The sequence below is a fragment of the Microcaecilia unicolor genome, chromosome 6 (genome assembly GCF_901765095.1).
Source record: "Microcaecilia unicolor chromosome 6, aMicUni1.1, whole genome shotgun sequence".
Lineage (NCBI taxonomy): Eukaryota > Metazoa > Chordata > Amphibia > Gymnophiona > Siphonopidae > Microcaecilia > Microcaecilia unicolor.
Window position 1 is genome coordinate 85,623,897 of NC_044036.1, and position 19,708 is coordinate 85,643,604.

General features: G+C 43.5%; 2 protein-coding genes across 2 annotated transcripts in view; one reads left to right on the forward strand and one right to left on the reverse strand.

Moving 5' to 3' along the window:
• Positions 1-631: 631 nt before the first annotated feature.
• LOC115472153 (28S ribosomal protein S14, mitochondrial-like) lies at positions 632-15,885 on the reverse strand. Its single transcript, XM_030206303.1, has 4 exons — positions 15,776-15,885; positions 11,159-11,233; positions 3,479-3,646; positions 632-1,153 (listed from the first exon to the last, which is right to left on the reverse strand). The coding sequence occupies exons 2-4, from the start codon at positions 11,201-11,203 to the stop codon at positions 971-973; spliced, it is 396 nt and encodes a 131-aa protein (XP_030062163.1). The 5' UTR covers positions 11,204-11,233; positions 15,776-15,885; the 3' UTR covers positions 632-970.
• A 285-nt stretch (positions 15,886-16,170) lies between these two features.
• CACYBP (calcyclin binding protein) overlaps positions 16,171-19,708 on the forward strand; it is a 57,936-nt gene continuing 54,398 nt past the window's right edge. The window contains exon 1 of the mRNA XM_030206302.1: positions 16,171-16,316. Coding sequence (XP_030062162.1) covers positions 16,296-16,316 — 21 coding nt within the window. The 5' untranslated portion in view covers positions 16,171-16,295. The remainder of the gene's footprint in view (positions 16,317-19,708) is intronic.

Consider the following 19,708-nt stretch of genomic DNA (forward strand, 5'->3'; position numbering starts at 1 on the left):
TAAAATCCTGAGTGGTGTAGAAGGAGTAGAAGTAAATCGATTTTTTACTCGTTCCAAAAGTACAAAGACTAGGGGACACTCGAGGAAGTTACATGGAAATACTTTTAAAACAAATAGGAGGAAATAGTTTTTCAGTCAACGAACAGTTAAGCTCTGGAACTCTTTGACGGAGGATGTGGTAACAACGGTTAGTGTATCTGGTTTAAAAAAAGGTTTGGAGGAAAAGTCCATAGTCTGCTATTGAGACAGATATGGGGAAGCAACTGCTTGCCCTGGGATTTTTAGTATGGAATGTTGCCACAATTTGGGTATCTGTCAGTACTTGAGACCTGGCTTGGCCACTGTTTGGAAAAAAGGATACTGGGCTAGATGGACCATTGGTCTGACCCAGTTATGTTCACTGACTTTTAAGTGTGACTAACTCAGGGATACAGACCACTGTTATTAGGGACTGCTGAAGGACAAGGTCATCCTCTGTGTACACTCTGTGGTTTCAATTTGATAGACACATTTGTTTTCTCTTTCTAGTAATTATAGCTAATATATAAAAATAAGCAGATCTTGACTCAAGCAGTTATGAAAAATCAAAAGAACTGATTTTATTCTTTAATAAATCAACATAAAGCAGATATTTAATGACACTCTTAGCCTTTATTACATTAAAAAATCTATAAAGCCTGATGGTGTTGGTTGAATTTGTGCACCGTAGATTTCCACATTGTATATTTTGGGCCATCTCTTGGTAGAGGGTTCTTTTTCTACTATTTTTTCCCATTGGATTAGTACATTTCAGATCTAATGGTGAAGATGGAAACTAAAATTTCTCTGGCTTCAGATAATTTAGAGTTTATAATTTCACATCTGCTGGAGGCCTCAGTAGTGAAAATGGAGAAATCCTTTATACATTAACAGAAGATGGACTCTACCCTGCAGCTTGAAAAGTCACACAGAATCCACATCCAGACATATGCTACCACATTGCTCTTTGTATCCCAGACATCTGGTTATGGTCTGTAAGGTGACGGAAAACAATGCGGCTAAGCCTCCAGCGTCGTTTCACACCTCGTGGTCGGGATGTGAGGACACACCTATTACGGATCCTCACAGGACAGCTGTCTCTTGGCAGGGCTGCGATCTCTTTATCAGCTTCTTCCTGTGACAACAAGAGTGGCAAGTCAACATACTCTAAGACTTAGAGGTAGATGCACTAAACGTTTTTCATCGTTAAATGAGCCCTCAGGGAAGAATTTCCTATCCTTTCCATGCACTTAAGCCTATTTTCCGACGACAGTAGCAGCTAACGAAAACGGAATGGAGATGAGCAATTAGTGTGAAAACCCCATTGAAACGACATGCACTAACCTTTTCCGATTGCCTTTACGCAGGAAAAAGGCAGGAAAATTAACGAGAGGTCTGGACCTCTCGTTAGGACAGCTCCGTGGCAGGAAAAAGTGTTAAGTGAAAAAATAAACAAACTTTGAGCCAATCCCAGCGCATTAGCAGAGCTAAAAGCGCTGTGATTGGTCCAAAGGACCTCAGAAAACACATAAAAAATAAAAATAAAAAAAGGATCGGGAGGGGGCAAGGGCGCTCATCAGGAGCGTCCTGTACGGACGGCCTTGCCCCCCCCCCCGCTGCTCCCCACTTTCCGCCGCTCCCCCCACCCCGAAAAAGCAAACTTCTAGAAGCCCCTGCCCCCCTCCCTTCCTCACTACTCTCTCACCTCAGCTCCGCCTCCCGACATCCTCCATCCGTGCCCCGCCCCCTTTTGGGGTCGTCGCCGCCATTCCCCTCCTCCATCGGGCCCCCCTTCCTCTTACCGGGCCCGTGCAGCGCCTCTCTCCTCTGTCCGAAGGCGCTGCACGGGCAAGAAGAAAGCTCAATCAGCTGATGCCTGCCTTCGCCTAGCTTGGATAGAGCGTCTTTCTCCTCCTGGGCCCGCCCCTGTCTGACGTCAGTAACCTACGTAGGTTACTGACGTCAGACAGGGGCGGGCGCAGCAGAAGAAAGACGCGCCATCGCGAAGGCAGGCATCAGCTGATTCAGCTTTCTTCTTGCCCGTGCAGCGCCTTCGGACAGAGGAGAGAGGCGCTGCACGGGCCCGGTAAGAGGAAGGGGGGCCCGATGGAGGAGGGGAATGGCGGCGACGACCCCAAAAGGGGGCGGGGCACGGATGGAGGATGTCGGGAGGCGGAGCTGAGGTGAGAGAGTAGTGAGGAAGGGAGGGGGGCAGGGGCTTCTAGAAGTTTGCTTTTTCGGGGTGGGGGGAGCGGCGGAAAGTGGGGAGGGGGCAGGGGCTGCTAGAATTTTGCTTTTTCGGGGTGGGGGGAGCGGCGGAAAGTGGGGAGCAGCGGGGGTGTTGGGGGCAAGGCCGTCTGTACAGGACGCTCCTGATGAGCGCCCTTGCCCCCTCCCGACCCTTTTTTTTTATTTTTGTTTTTATTTGGGAGCCATGTGCTTGCGATTTGACTGTGTTTTGACTGTTTGTGGCATGCGCAGAGCAGCTAACATAACGCTTGGCTGCTCTGCGCATGATTTGGGGGCCGATTAACGATGTGTATTGTGATTCTTTGATACATTGTACGTTTCACTACCGATCTCAGCATGTGTGACTTTTTTTTTTGGTGCATTTTTCGTTATTTTAAAATCGTTAGGGACTTTAACGATTTTGATTTTTTTACGTTTGGTTGCTGCATCTGCCTCTAAGATACCATTTTACTAAAGTTAATTAGCATGTGGTAACAGCACAGCCATTCTAACAGAACACTGTGTTATGGGGTAGGAAATGGGAATGGACTGCACACTGCAGGTAGTCATTGTACTTTATGATGCAGTGTCACTGGTGCAGATACTGTTGAAATGCTTACCTCCTCCTAAATAGTGCACAGATGCTATGTGTAAACATATTTAATGGTGTGGTAAAGTATTTTTCTGTGCAGTAATTGTACAGGGACATACTGGGAACACATGCTTTGCGCTTAGCAAAAAATAGGTGCAAACCTAGAACACTTTACCAAAAGGGCATTTTGGTGTTGTGTTATTATTTAATTTCTTATCACCTACAAGTCCGAAAGCTATTGAAGCAATGTACATGCACAGAATATAAAACGAATAGGAAAATTCACTATTTTTTCCTTGAAAGAGACTTCCAATAGGAAATACAAACATACTGCAATGAAAAAACCCACCATTTTAGAACTGGATGTTCTGCAGGCTGGGGGAGGAACTTGCAACTTAACAAAAGGCAGTTCCCGAGAGTCTTTGGGTTTATTTATTTGTCAAGTGGAGAATAAAACCCACTAAACAAGAAAAATAGCTTCTCTGCCACTACTGTGAATTTTCCAACTAGGGTAAAAACAGTGGCTTCTGCCATATTCACAGAAAAGTTACCCTTTACTCTCTTCCCTTTTTGCTTTTGGTCATTTTTTGGAAGTATGGAAAAGACAGAAAAGGTTGACTCTAATACCAGGTCTTTTACCTGCAGTTCTTTGGGGAGAATGGTGTTTTTCCGCAATGCATTGATTCTCAGTCGTTCATCTGCGTACTCGTAGGCCATCTGCCTTCTCTTGACATCACGCAGCATCCTCCAGTCCACATAATAACTTCTTATCTGGACTGGGTTTTCAGCTCCTGGCCAGGGAAACAGCTGAGACAAGAAAGTAAGGACAGAATTATTTCAGAAGTAAGGATTCATAACCCGATTTAGGGGCTGATGCTCTAAACATTTTTTTTTTCAATTGTGTTTCTTCTTTTATTTTTTTTTTTAACTTTCATATTTATTGGGTTTTCAATATTCTATTATACATAGAAAAAAAACAAGGGTTTACCATGAAACTGTAATTTATTAACATGTTTACCACTAAATTTTAAAACAATTACCCTTTAAACCCCTTCCCCCAGAAGTATTATCCCAATGAAAAACTACTACTCAGTCACAGTGATGTACAGAATGGTTTGGAATGACAAACTAAGGGGCCCTTTTACTAAAAAGACAATAGGGCTACTGCTGGGTTTGTGTGCAGCAAATCCACCCTGGAGCCGGCCGGTAGTTCTGGGTCTGCTGCACACCATTTCTGGTGCTAGGAAATATATTTTTTATTATCTAGCACTAGTGGGATTACCATCAGAGCCCTCACTGCCCCCTAAATAGGAGGCAGTAAGGGCTCCAGCAGTAAATGGCTACGTGGCAAATCTTTTAAAGTACTGAATGGCCACTTACTGCCTCCTTTAAAAAAAAAACCCTGTGGTAAAAGGTGGCCTTGGTGCATGGTAATCCCATGTGCAGATGCCACTGTGGGCCACCTTTTACTGCCGCTTGTTAAAAGATCCCCAACTAAAACTTTTTAAAAAACTTATTATTTAATAAATACATAAACGGTAATCTAAGCACTCAAAAAAGCCCAACTCTCCAGGATGCGGACTAGAGAATGACACGGGGACAAAGTTTGTCTCTGTCCCCATGGGCTCTGTCCTCATCTATAGAAGCCTCGAACAATTATGATTTTATATTTAAATCTTTTTATTGAAGTATAAAAAGGAATATGCTGTGCAACTATTGTGTATAAATTACAAATAGAAAACAATAATAACAGCAAGTAGCTATAATAACCCTCCTCCTCACCACCACCCTCTACCCTTCCAACCCCAACAATAGCTGATTTCTACTACCCCAAGGAATCCTAATCCACCCTGTTAAAATGTCCAGGGGTACAAAATACAACCCGCTCGGTATGGTCTAAAGGGGAGAAATATGCCCTATGAAGCACTGTTATGATTTTTTAATCTGTGGATGAATAAGAAGTCATCAACAATATCAAGATTCAGTCTAGCTCTCCTGTTTTCCACAGTCCTTCCTGCAATAGAAGATGTGTTCTTATGTTTCAACATTTTTTTTTTTATTGAGAAATCAACCAATGAAACATTTCAACATTCTCTATATGTTTGACTTAAGTAAACAGCAATCAGAACAATACAGAGTAAGAAAATCCCTCCGCAAGTTTTTAAGTATCTTCCTCCCTCCCATAGTAACCCCCCCATTCCCAAATTTATACACCAACCTATTCAAGAGAACTGAGTTATTGCCCACCTGGTATAGCAACAGGATTTACACCTTCCAAGAAAGAAGGGTTTTGTGTGTCAACCATATGTTTGATGACCGACTAACCATCAGACTATAAGTTTTATTAATAACAACCCACTTGAAATGCGAACATATTACTCTACCTCTCTATACCCCATGCCACCATGCCCACAGACTCCTCCCATTCCCCTTGCCCATATGGCCCTCTCACCAAGACCTAAACTATCCCTTTAATCGGTCCAACAATAACCTCTCAATAGACTCCAACCAACCAACCAACCAACCAACCAACCAACCCACCCTCCCTCCCCGAACCCCAAACTACCGCATATACCGGACAGCTGTGACTCCTAAAGCCACTATATCTTGTTCACTATTAAACTACGACCCTTAGGACTGAGAGACTGCAGAAAAGGATCCCAGATCTGAAGAAACCTCTTCCTATGGCCCAACGACCCCCTTGCCGCCCTCGCCTCCCATGTGGCTAGCAGATGTATTTGATTCCTCCAATGCCAAAACTTAGGAGGATCCGAAGATGTCCAATACTGCAAAACTGTTTTCCGAGCCACTAAAACCAATTTACGACACAAAATACTAGCCAGTCTAGGCATGGGGCGGAACGCCCTGAATTTATCCAACAGGAATTGAACTTCTAATCCTTGGATCGTACATCCCACCAATTGAATTAGATATTTTCGAACTTGGGCCCAAAAAGTTATGCACTTTAAGGCATGCCCACACAGCATGATAGAAGGAGTGAGGGCCTTGCCACCATTTGGAACATGCCGTGCCTCCATGCCCTCCCATATGTGCCAACTGAGCTCTAGTCATATATGCCCCCTTAGTATCACCCTGTAACCACACTCCTCAATCTTTCATCTGTTGTAATGCCTCTCAACGCGGTAGCCACATCCCAATCCTTCAACAAGACACCTATATCCCGCGCCTAACTATTTTTAATACTAGTGTAATCTTTGCCTGGTGACTTCCTAATCAGCGATCTATGAAGTCCTGAAACTGTAAGCTCATCACTCGGCGTGTCTTGAAAGAATTCTCTAACCCGTACCCCTAAATGAAACCCCCCCACGGATCCCTCTAAGGAGACAATCCACCTTATAATTGAAAGAGAAAAACGCCTAGATTTCGACCCAAATCGGGAGATAGACGTTTATCTCACAAAAACGAATAAATCGGTGTAATGGAAAGGCGATTTTGGACGTTTGACTGCACTCCATCGCGGAAGCGTACAAAGTTGACGGGGGCGTGTCGGAGGCGTGGTGAAGGTGGAACTGGGGCGTGGTTATCGGCCGAGAAGAGATGGGCGCCTTTCGCCGATAATGGAAAAAAAGTATGCGTTTGTAGCTAGAATTTAGGGCACTTTTCCTGGACCCTGTTTTTTCACGAATAAGGCCCCAAAAAGTGCCCTAAATGACCAGATTACCCCCAGAGGGAATCGGGGATGACCTCCCCTGACTCCCCCAGTGGTCACTAACCCCCTCCCACCACAAAAAATGATGTTTCACAACTTTTTATTTTCACCATCAAATGTCATACCCACCTCCCTGGCAGCAGTATGCAGGTCCCTGGAGCAGTTGTTAGGGGGTGCAGTGGACTTCAGGCAGGTGGACCCAAGCCCACCCCCCCCTACCTGTTACAATTGTGCTGCTTAATGCTTATTAGTCGTCCAACCCCCCAAACCCACATGTAGGTGCCCCCTTCACCCCTTAGGGCTATCATAATGGTGTAGACTTGTGGGCAGTGGGTTTTGAGGGGGATATGGGGGTCTCAACACACAAGGGAAGGGTGCTATGCACCTGGGAGCTCTTTTACCTTTTTTTTTGTTTTTGTAAAAGTGCCCCCTAGGGTGCCCGGTTGGTGTCCTGGCATGTGAGGGGGACCAGTGCACTACGAATCCTGGCCCCTCCCACGAACAAATGCCTTGGATTTATTCGTTTTTGAGCTGGGCGCTTTCATTTTCCATTATCACTGAAAAACAAAAACGCCCAGCTCACAAATTGTCGAATAAAACATGGACGTCTATTTTTTTCGAAAATACGGTTCGGTCCGCCCCTTCACGGACCCGTTCTCGGAGATAAACGCCCATGGAGATAGACGTTTTCGTTCAATTATGCCCCTCTATATAATGTTTTATCTGAGCATAGGCAAATCTATTCCAAGACTCTCCCACCCGAGTCTGCAACTCCACGTACGAAACAATAGTACCATCATCCCCCACTATGATCCAATGCCTTAATCCCTGCCTTTTCCCACTTAACAAATACCGAGTCCCTATATAGGCTCAAGATTGAGATCCTCATGGAGAGCACTAAAAGGTGGCTGGGAGAGTGGAGAGATCTTCCTTTGACCCTGCTGGGTCAGGTAAATCTGTTGAAGATGGTTCAGTTCCCCCATTGGCTGTATGTTCTCCAGGTGCTACCGATCAGGATTCTTAAGAAGGATTTGAGGAGTCTATATCGGTTAATCAGTGGTTTTTGCTGGGCAAAGAAAAAAACAAAGATGCGCTTGTCAGTTATGCTGGGTGACTGGAGGAGGGGAGGCTTTGGTCTTCCCAATTTGCAACAGTACAACCAAGCATACTTGCTTCGTCATCTGGGAGACTGGTTCGGTCAGACACAGATCTACACACCTATAGAACTGGAGAGTTTATACTATGCACCTTATAAATTTTTCTGACTACTACATCTGCCAACGTCGCAAACACCTTCTCATCTGAAAAGAAGTGTGTTACTAAGGCCATTGCAGGAACTGTGGCGCTTCTTGGTGGGGAGGCTGGGGGCTAACCCTTTAATGTCTGACCAACTTACCATCAGAGGTAATGTGGCTTTTCAGCCAGGCATGGATAGTCCAATCTTTGGGGTATGGGGGGGAAGGCATTTCATTACTAAAACATATTTTGAACAGGGACGGGCAGTTGATCTCATATGAGTGATTGCAGGACTGGGTGGGACAGCAATGGGGTAATAGGTTTGCGTAAGTACATAAATAATGCCATACTGGGAAAAGACCAAAGGTCCATCGAGCCCAGCATCCTGTCCCCGACAGCGGCCAATCCAGGTCAAGGGCACCTGGCAAGCTACCCAAACGTACAAACATTTTATACAAGTAATTCCCGAAATTGTGGATTTTTCCCAAGTCCACTTAGTAGCGGTCTATGGACGTGTCCTTTAGGAAACCATCCAACCCCTTTTTAAACTCTGCCAAGCTAACCGCCTTCACTACGTTCTCCGGCAACGAATTCGAGTTTAATTACGCGTTGGGTGAAGAAAACGTTTCTCCTATTTGTTTTAAATTTACTACACTTTAGTTTCATTGCATGCCCCCTAGTCCTAGTATTTTTGGAAAGCGTGAACAGATGCTTCGCATCCACCTGTTCCACTCCACTCATTATTTTATATACCTCTATCATGTCGCCCCTCAGCCGTGTCTTCTCCAAGCTGAAAAGCCCTAGCCTCCTTAGTCTTTCTTCTTAGGGAAGTCATCCCATCCCCGCTATCATTTTTGTCGCCCTTCCCTGCATCTTTTCCAGTTCTATATCTTTCTTGAGATGCGGCAACATAGGTTTGCCTATGTACAGCTCAAGAATTATGTTTTATCCTTGGATAGGATGCAATTGGGAACACATTTGGGGGGCTAAAATTTGAGAATTTTTTCAAGAGGTTGAGATCCGCGGCCTGTCTGTTTCCAATCTGCGTGGGGCCCTAATCAAGGGGATACCAGATAAAGATTTTACATGGTTGAAAGCTAGATGGGAAGAAGATTTGGGGGTATCATTGGGAGACTGGGATGTTGCTGATACGTTAAGGGGGATATTCTCGCTCACTACAGAGGCGAGACTGAGGGAGTGCGGATATCGAGTAATACTTTGAGCATATTGGGCTAAAGCGCAGCTTTGCACATGTGGTCGGAGAGGGGGAGTTGAGCTGTCCTAAATGTAAACAACAGAGACAAACTTATATTCATGCGATTTGGCAATGCCCTAAAAGTCTTTTGGGGACAGATCAGGGGCTTTTTATCTTGGATACTGGCCCACACTGTCCAAGGGATGGCGGAACAATTATTACTAGATAAGCGGGGTGCGCTCCGGCCCCTCAATAGATACAGCAACCTTTTATGTCGCAAGCTTAGCATGGTGGCCAAAAAAGTGATCTTGCAATATTGGACATCATCAGACCCTCCGGCATTCTGGCACTGGTGTAACCAGGTTCATATACTAGCCACCTGGAAAGCTAAGGAGGCGAGTGGCTCCTACAAACGTAAACAATTCTTTTTGAAGCTCTGGGACCATTATTTGCAAATTCTGAGTCCAAAGGGCCGCAGTCTCCTTGTAAATAATTTATAACGCTAGGATCTGGTGGCCTGTCGGGTAGGGTCCTTTCTGGTGATAGGGTTGGGGAGTCACACTTGGCTATTTAGATAGACTGGTACTGGGAGGGAGAGGGTACAGGAGGGGGGAGGAAGGAGACTACGGACTTGGGATGTGGAAGTGGAGAGAGGTGTGTTGGGAGGAGTAAGGGGGGAAGGATTTAAGTATATGGCTGATCGGGTACAGGTTGGGAATGGGGAGCACAGCTAAGGGGATGGTATTTCATTCCTGTGGGTTCCTCATGATATACTTTGTAACTTTCTTAACCATCTAGTTGCACTGTAGATAATAGTGAGGGGTGGGGTAGGATGGGGAGAAAATGGATAGCATGTGGTTGATGATACAATTGTCTTGTTCATACTTATTTCAATCAGACAGTGATATTTGCTATTATGGCCTTTGGTGTTTATTGTATGTTCAACTTTGTTGTAGCACCAATAAAAATATTGAAACATACACACTCCTGACTTTCTTTCACCATTACTCAAACCAATTTATTATCCTATTTCAATAATATCATTCAAGTATACTCCACACCGAACCATGCGCTCCTGGGTGACTATCGGCTCCCCCCCCCCCCTTTTTGGTTTAACCCATTAGTGCCTAATGTTCCCATAATAAGTCATATGGTAACAAATTGATTTGTTCCCATATGGGAACAATGGGCACTAATGGGTTAAAAGCTGTTCTCTCCTTTTTAAATGTTAGCACCAGCAGCCTGGTTCCATCCCAGTTAACGTGGAGCCCATCCTTTTGGAACAGGCTCCCTCTTTCCCAGAATGCTGCTAAGTTCCTAACAAATCTTAATCACTCATCCTTGTACTATTTTCTCATCCACGCACATACACCTAATAGTTAGTGGCCTAGTCCAAATAAAAGCAGCAAGAAAAACAGCTCAGCCGCTAGATTCACACACAGTAGTATACCTTGCTGCTTTTATTTGGACTAATCCACTATTAGGTGTATGTGCTTTTGGGACCTTAATAATTACAAACCCCTGACGCAGCCTCTAGAGAGGCGAAATGTGGCCATGTCGGGTTGTATTTTAAGTGGCAAGAATAAAAGCCTTTCAACCTTTGTTCTGCTTTTGTGGACTGCATTGTTTTACCTGCAGAACTCTGACTTTCTCTTCTGCATTTCCTTCCAGAGGAACCAGACAGTCAGGTTTTCAGGATACCTGCAATAAATATTCATGAGTTAGATTTGCAAGCAATGGAGGCAGTGCATACAAATCTAACTCATGAATATTCTGAAAACCTGACTGGCTAGGGTTCCACCAGGACAGGTTAGGGAACCATTGCTATATGGAAAGAAAATGAAATTTAAAAAAAACAAAAAGAAACTTAGCAGCGCGACAGTAACTCCAGTAATTGTGAAGTAAGGTCAGTGCCGGGCAGACCTCTACAGTTTGTGCCCCATTTATAGCTAGACAGATGGTCTGGAATGGATTTTAAAGGCGACTCCAGTAGTTGGGGAGTAAGTCCAGTGCCGGACAGACTTCTACGGTCTGTGCCCTGAAATGGCAAGGACGGATTAAAATCAAGATATGTTATATCGTATCATATGCTATGAGTTTATCTTATTGGGCAGACCAGATGGACTATGCAGGTTATCTGCAGTCATCTACTATGTTATGTTTCTCTCCTTTTCTTCATCCTAGGCCTCAGTCCCCAGAGAGTGGCCAACAAACTAACCTGTCTTGTTCCCCGCAGCATACAGCTCAAAATGGAGGCTGCCATTACTTTCCGTCTGCGCCAGTATTGCCGGATCTGAAACACAAAATTATTGTAAAGAAATTTTGACAAAAGAAGTTGGCATCTTATAGACTAACTAATTTATTGAGGCCTGAGCTTTCATAGACTACAGCCCACTTTGTTGGATTTATTTTCCAATTATCTTATGCTGCAAAGATGGAAAGTCATAAGAAAGAAAATTATTAAACAAGTTTAGAACGTATGGCTACTTAGAAAAGCACATTTTATGAAAAAAAATGTTTTGACTGATATTTTTTGATGGGAATGCAGAGCTATCAAATTATCCAGTTCCAGAGGTTTTTCGTCAGTCCTGGTTTTAATCTTACATCCTAAAGCAGTGTGGTATTTGTAGTTCCTGATTCTCTCCACCAAAATCAGTGCTTCAGAATCCATAATGCAGTGTGATGGGGCTGTCAGAAATCCAGGACTGGCTTAAAATCTCCCTCCTGGAACTTGGTAATCTGTTGATGAATATTCTATACCTGAGTGAAGTGGTCACAAAAGCAAGCAGCCTCTGATCTGTTATGGTTCACCTATTCCTGCAACAGTTCTTTACATTTTTTAAAAAAGTTTTTAATAGAACTAACTTTTCATAAAACACATTAATGACTTTGTATGGTTCAGGGGTTCTCAACCCAGTCCTCGTACAAACCCACCCTGTTCCATACATATTCATGTGGATATCCTAAGAAGTTGTCTGGTCGGAACATACCGAGGACTGGGTTGAGAACCCCTAGTATATAGTTCCATGGTGCAATTACAGGTCAAATATTGTGTGCAATTCTGGTTACTACATCTCAAGAAAGATAAAGCAGAAAAGGTACAGAGAAAAGCAACCAAAAATGATAAAGGGGATGGAACAACTCTTCTATGAGGACAGGCTAAAGAGACTAGGGCTCTTCTTCAGCTTAGAAAACAGATGGCTGGGGGAAGATATGATAGAGGTCTATAGAATTAAGAGTGAGATGGAACAGGTAGATATAAATCACTTGTTTACGCTTTCCAAAAATACAAGAAACTAGAGCGCATAACACTGGGGTTTACTAAGCTGCTAGTATGGCTGGCTGTGCGCTAGTGCAGCTTAGTAAATAGATTCCTTAATGAATTTACTAAGTAGTACATTTAAAACAAATTGTAGAATGAGCTCTGGAAATCATTGTCAGAGAATGTGGTAAAAAGCCATTAGTGCAGCTAGGTTTTAAAAGTCAATAAATCATTATTAAGGTGGACTTTGGGAAATCAACTATTTATACCTGGGATAAGCAGAACATAATCTATTTTACTTTTCTGAGATTCTGCCAGATACTTGTGATCTGGATCAGTCACTGCTGGAAATAAGATGCTGGGCTCGATAGACCTTTGGTCAGTCCTAGTACAGGAATACCTATGCTTTTTACTTTTCCCCACTTTTGACTCTGCTCTCCCCCTCAAGCTTCTTCCCTCCCTCCAGCTGTTCCTTCCTTTGCCCTTTCCCTGTTTCCTTTATTCTTCCAATTTCTAATTGCAATGACTGGTTCCCCTCTTGGCTGGGCCTGACCTGAAGGGCTAATGTCCTTACTCCAGCTGCAGTGGCAGCAATTCCTCTCAGTCAAACAACAATAATTGTAACTGTCCCATCCTCTCCTCAGGCCACCGATTAGAAAATGCTACTACATGTCAGCATGCAATGGGACCTATTAGAGGCCTACCAAAACTGTCTAAAAGATTTCTGGCCGGAACAGAAACTTCAGCTGAAATATCACCTGGTTTCGGTCAAAACCGAAATTAAAAATGAAAGTTTGGTTGTATGAATGAGAACCAATGAGGCGCACTGGGCAATGTCAGAGCTTGCAGACAGCAGCCCTCTGCTTCTCGCTCAACTTTTCACTGCATCGTACCCTCGGGGACAGGGGGGGCACATATAGAATCTTTACATTATTTGTGGGATACCCCTTCCCTTCTACAAAGCCCTCCATATATTATTTCTCCCCCAAAGCTCTCATATCATCCTCTCTAGCACTCAGATCCTTAGACTGGCCTCCTCTTGACCCTCCCTGCCATTTTATGATATCTTGCAGAAGTGACAGTGTGCAATCTCCATATTATATTCATTTCCCTCTAAGAATTGCTGCATCCTAAGATAATTATTACCTATATCTATTCATGTTAAGTCATTGTAAAACCATTATATGATGTATTTTACAAACTGTTTACAAATCTAAACAAGGGACTGCATTTTGTGCATCACTCGGAATACATATTTAAATAGTAACCAGCTCATTTTAATACATTTGCATATGATTTCTGTTGTCTGCTACCACGAATGGTAAAAAGCATGCACAGCCACTTTGTTTATATGTCACTGAATACCGTACTCACTAAAACCAGCAGGAACCAGCCAAAAATCCACTTTACTGGCCCGGTAAGTTCTGTGCATTGGGCCCTTGATGTCGTATCTCCACAGAGAGGCTGATTCTTAAAGAGCTTATCATCCCAAATTTACAGACTTAAAAAAATCCTCCTAATTTTTTGTATCAAAAGCATTTATTTGGAGCACACTATTTACCATATAAACTACTATGCAAGATTATAACTATTACTTATAATCACACTATACACACACACACAAAAAAAAAGAATGAAAAGAGTACCCCCCCCCCCCAGACTATTTTACAATCTATGGAGGTCTATTGGTGTAGTCAGGGCTGGAGTGATCCCCAGTTGCAAGTAGAACCGACATGGGCAAGAGCAGAAGTCTCCAGAGATTGGCTACTGTAGCTTCTAGTGGCATTTTGAGCGCAAAGCCAACATAGGCAGGGACAACTGGGGATCATTCCTACCCCGACTATATCCCTAAACCATCCTTGATTATAAAACCACCAAGGGGGACATCTTCAGATAGGCAGGGTGGAGAGGGGGGAGGGAGAGAGACAGAACAAAACACAAATTTTCAGCTTCCACAGAAAACACCTAGTCAGTTTCGACTGAAACCAAAAGTGGGCAGAAAAAGGATCTGGGGTCAGTTTTGGCACCATAATCGAAACTGAAATTCAATCAGCTTCTAGATTTACTAATAACGCATCCTAACTGGTGGCGCACATTAATTAATCTAGAACTGGTGTGGCGTTTCTCGGCTTTCCCAATTCCCTCCAGCACAGTGCACTCCAAGGAGCCTCCTTGGTGCACACAACCTAACTATAAAGCTCTCATCCAAGGCCAGCTCAGCCTATGGACCAGGTGAGGCTCTGGTCCAGTGTAACAGCACTAAAGGGCGCCAAATTTTTCACTGTATTTTCAAATGTAAGCCACATTGAACCCGTCTGCTTGGGATAATGTGGGATATAAATGTAAAAAAAAAATCCTTTATCCTTCACCTTTTAAGACACTGCCTATCCAGCTGGATGGTTATGGCACAAGGAAAGCAAGTTTGGTCCTGTAAAGACTAAGTCAAAATAACCTGTTCCTTAGTTGGGCTCTAGTATTAGGGAAAGGAAAAGGGGATGGGACTTGATATACTGCCTTTCTGTGGTTACAATCAAAGCGGTTTACATATTATATACGGGTACGGAGGGTTAAGTGACTTGCCCAGAGTCACAAGGAGCTGCAGTGGGGAATAAACCCAGTTCCCCAGGATCAAAGTTCACTGCACTAACCATTAGGCTACTCCTCCACTCCACTATTACCATATTTAAAAATGTGACCATACCATGCCTCTGTGGTTATGTTCCACTAATAAGTCAAATGATTAGCTGGCTTTCTTGAAAAGGATTATATAACCTCTGGATGCATGACTAGGAAACAAAAATATTTATTTATTCAGTATCACAATTCTTAATGTACAGCCACAAAACAACCTTTTTGGGTGGATAGTATTCACAATGAGCTCCTTTTATTACGGACCAGATAGAAGAGATAATAGTGTTCAGTTTTGGCACAGCATAAGTCATGACAAGAACAAAACAAAAGAAAACCAATGGACTATATTGCCCATTTAGTTATGTCTAAACAAAAGAAATCTGCAAGAAACAAAATATTTATTTTTGACATCAATAGAAATCAAACAAAATAAAACATGGAAAAGAAAATAAGATGATACCTTTTTTTATTGGACATAATACATTTCTCGATTAGCTTTCGAAGGTTGCCCTTATTCGCCCGATCGGAAATAAGCAAACGTGGTAGATGACAGTATATATAAGTAAAACAACATATTCAATCATTCTGACTTCAAAGGTCTTACGTTCCTGTATTGTTTTAAAGTTACCTTTCAGGATTCTTACTATGAAGTCGCTGGTACAATATAGAAAAATTAGCACAAAATACAGAGTTTATAACTAATGTTTCTACCAGTTACAATAATTTTTAAACTGTTTTAGTGATATTCAATTTTTTATTTCCAAATATATGGGAAGCTTTCAAATAAATTAAAGAGATGTCAAGCAAGTTAAAAAAAAAAATCTTGATTTTCTTTCACCTTTTAAGGTACTGCCTATCCAACTGGAACAGCTTTGGACTTTACAGATGGACCACTCATGTGCAGCCCGTTATTTCTAATAATCTTTTCTTCGTTGGCTTTACCTTTTTCTTTCATATGCAGTAAAATCTCGGAAGATCGGCCCTGTAGCCGCGGTAGCGATATTGAAGAAAGGCTGCCTGCGCCTGCGTTGCGGCCTGCACCGTCTGAACAGGAAGTTGCGTCAGAAGAGGGCGGGACAGGTCAAAGGGAAGGCCCGGTGCAAGTACCTCCTTGGAGATAGCGGACCACGTGCGTGAGGGTGGGCGCCGGCAAAAATACCAGACCAGTAGGTGTTGGAAAGGAGCGGGAGGCAGGCAGAATGCAAATTATGAGCCGTTTGACGTCATGGGCTGGGGCGTTTGGTTTGGCGCCCTTTAGTGCTGCCGCCGGCGTCGTGGACTACAGCCTCACTGATGATCCGGTCCTGAGTAGGGTGAATGAAGGAGTTGACGTGACGTTTGCGTGGATTTCTCCGGAAGATTCCAGAGCGCCGGGGAAACCGGAAGCGTGCGCTTCAGGAGTTGTACGCTTTTCTCCACTCTTTCACTTCACATTTCTGTCTGCTGAGCTTGGTGAGAAGGAATGGCGACTGCTGTGCAAGAGGTGAGAAGGGGAAAGGAAAGTGGGTCTTTATGTATCTAAAGTTGTGCTTCTAGGTGATCAGTGCTAGCTTTAATTAGTGATCTAAGCTAATATTATTTGCCAGACATTTGGGGGAAGAGATGGGATGGTTGTATTTTTCAGTGTTTTGCGGTTAACGGCTTCTGAAATATGCCTGATTGGAAACAAGGTTAGAAGAGTTATGTAGCCTGGGTTATCATCTCTGCTTTCTTTAGGAGCAGGAGTAGTTTTGCATCCAAAGCAAGTGTTTCAAGAACTGAAAACACCTGTACTCTTGATGAGTGATGTCGGACAGTGTTTGTTGATTATAGCCTTGAACACTTTTTCAGAATCGGTGGTGGATGTATGAGTAGATAATTAGATAACCTTGTGCGCTAATAAATATTGTTGGTATTACAAAACTTGTATTGGCGCTCAGAGTTGTATACTGATTCACCTGTGTACATGATGGTGTTTTAAAAAAAAAAGTATTCTAATAAAACTATGTGCATAAAATATAGCCCTCTGTTGCTAATACCAGTCATAATTCTCTGTTTCTACTAAAAACCTGGCGGCAGATAAAGGCCAAATGGCCCATCCAGGCTGCCCATCCTCTGTAACCCTTAACTCCACTTTTTCCTAAGGGAACCCATGTGCTTGTCCCATGCTTTCTTACTCTGACACGGTCCTCATCTCCACAACTTCCACCATGAGGCCATTCCATGCTTCCACCACCCTTTCTGTAAATTAATGCTTTTAGATTCTTCTTAAGCCTATTTCCTCTTAACTTTATCCTATGCCTCCTCATTCTAGAGTTTTCATGTATTTGAAAAAGACTCTCTTCCTGTATGTTAATACCCCTGAGATATTTAAATGTTCCTATCATATCTCCTCTTTCCCTCCTCTCTTCCAGCATATACATGTTGAGGTTCATAAGTCTTTTTATGTTTTGTGTCCAAGGCCGCTTACCAATTTTGTTGCTACTACTATTCATCATTTCTAAAGCGCTGCTAGATGTACGCAGCGCTGTACACCTGAACATGAAGAGACAGTCCCTGCTTGACAGAGCTTACAATCTAATTAGGACAGACAAACAGGACAAACAAGAGCTAAGGGAATATTAAAGAGAGGATGATAAAATAAGGGTTCTGAACAAGGGTTAGGAGTTAAAAGCAGCATCAAAAAGGTGGGCTTTTAGCTTAGATTTGAAGACGGCCAGAGATGGAGCTTGATGTACTGGTTCAGGCAGTCTATTCCAGGCATATGATGCAGCAAGATAAAAGGAACGGAGTCTGGAATTAGCGGTTGAGGAGAAGGGTGCAGATAAGAGAGATTTACCCAGTGAACGGAGTTCCCGGGGAGGAATGTAAGGAGAGATGAAAGTGGACAGGTACTGAGGAGCTGCAGAGTGAATGCACTTATAAGTCAATAAGAGGAGTTTGAACTGTATGCGAAAACGGATAGGAAGCCAGTGAAATGACTTGAGAGGGCTAATATGAGCATAATGACACTGGTGGAATATTAGTCATGCAGCACAATTTTGAACAGATTGAAGAGGAGAGAGATGGCTAAGTGGGAGACCTGTGAGAAGCAAGTTGCAGTAGTCTAAGCGAGAGGTGATAAGAGAGTGGATGAGGGTTCTGGTAGTGTGCTCAGAAAGGAAAGGGCAAATTTTGCTGCTGATATAAAGAAACGGCAGGTTTTAGCAGTCTGCTGAATATGTGCAGAGAAGGAAAGAGAAGAGATGAAGAAGACCCAAAGGTTAAGAGCTGAGACGGAGGATGAGAGTGTTATCCACAGAAATAGAGAATGGGGGAAGAGGAGAGGTTGGTTTAGGGGGAAAGATAAGAAGCTCAGTCTTGGTCATGTTTAGTTTCAGATGGCTGTGAGACATCCAGGCAGCAATGTCAGACAGGAAAGCTGATACTTTGGTCTGGATTCCTGCTGAGATTTCTGGTGTGGAGAGGTAGATCTAGGAGTCAACAGCGTAAAGATGATACTGAAAACAATGAGATGAGATCAGAGTACCAAGGGAAGAAGTATAGATGGAGAAAAGAGGTTCCAGGACAGATCTGAGGTACACCGACTGACAGTGGGATAGAAGTAGAGGAGGATCCACTAGAGTATACACTAAAGGTACGCTGGGAGAGTAAGAAGAAAACCAGGAAAGAACAGAGCCCTGAAATCCAAGTGAGGACAGCGTATCAAGGAGTAGGCTGTGATCAACAGTGTCAAAAGCAGCAGATCGAGAAGGATGAGGATAGAATAGAGACCTTTGGATCTTGCCAGGAACCGATCATTGGCGACTTTAGCAAGCGCTGTTTCAGTTGAATGAAGGGGGCGAAAGCCAGATTGAAGTGGACCAATTCCATCCTGTTCATATCTTTCTGTAGGTGCGGTCTATAGAATTGTACACAGTACTGTAAATGTGGCCTCATAAGAGACTTATAGAAGGGCACCATCATCACCTCTTTCTTCTTGCTGGTTGTCCCTCTCCTTATGCACCCAAGTATCCTTCTGACTTTGACTGTTGCCTTTTCTACATGTTTGGCTACTTTAAGGTCATCAGACACAGCCCCAAGTCTTGCTCTTCTTTCATACACAGAAGCACTTCACCCCCTGTATTGTACTGTTCCCTCAGATTCTTGTGATCCAAGTGCATGACCCCGCATTTTTTAGTATTAAATCTTAGTTGCCAAATATCGGACCATTCCTCAAGCTTTGCTATGTCCTTCCTCATGTCATCCACACCCTCTGGGGTGTCAACCCTGTTGCAGAGTTTGGTATCATCTGCAAAGAGACAAACCTTACCAGATAGCCCTTCCGCAATATCACTCACAAAGATGTTACTAAGAGCCCGCCCTAGGACCAATCCCTGCGGTACTCAACTGATGACATTCTTATCTTTAGAGCAGTCTCCATTTATCACTACCCTCTGTCTCCTTCCATTCAACTAATTTTTAACCCAGTCAGTTACTGTAGGTCCCATACCGGGGGAATTAGTTTATTTATGAGTCACCTGTACAGAACAGTGTCAAAGGCCTTGCTGAAATCCAAATACACCATATCCAGAGCCCCTCCCATGTCCCAACTGTTTGGTCATCCAGTCGATCAGATTCATCTGACACGACCTGCCTCTAGTGAAGCTATGTTGCCTGGGATGCTGCATTCTATTCAATTTGAGAAACTTCACAATTCTCCGCTTTGGAAGCGTTTCCATTAGTTTACTCACCATAGAGGTCAGACTGGCAGGTCTGTAAGTCCCAACCTTCTCCTTCCACCCTTGTGCAGAGGGACCACATCTCCCTTCTCTGGTCCTCTGGGACCACACCAGACACTTTAGAAAGCATTGAAGAAAGTCAGCGGAGCCGCCAGAAGTTCTCAGAGTTCCTTGA

Excerpts from the sequence above, each read along its gene's own strand:
- LOC115472153 (XM_030206303.1), bottom strand. The coding sequence starts at position 11,203 with ATGGCAGCCTCCATTTTGAGCTGTATGCTGCGGGGAACAAGACAG. Across the intron at positions 3,647-11,158 it reads TGCTGCGGGGAACAAGACAG|CTGTTTCCCTGGCCAGGAGC; the intron begins GTTAGTTTGTTG and ends TTCTTGTCTCAG. Across the intron at positions 1,154-3,478 it reads TTCTCCCCAAAGAACTGCAG|GAAGAAGCTGATAAAGAGAT; the intron begins GTAAAAGACCTG and ends TTGTTGTCACAG.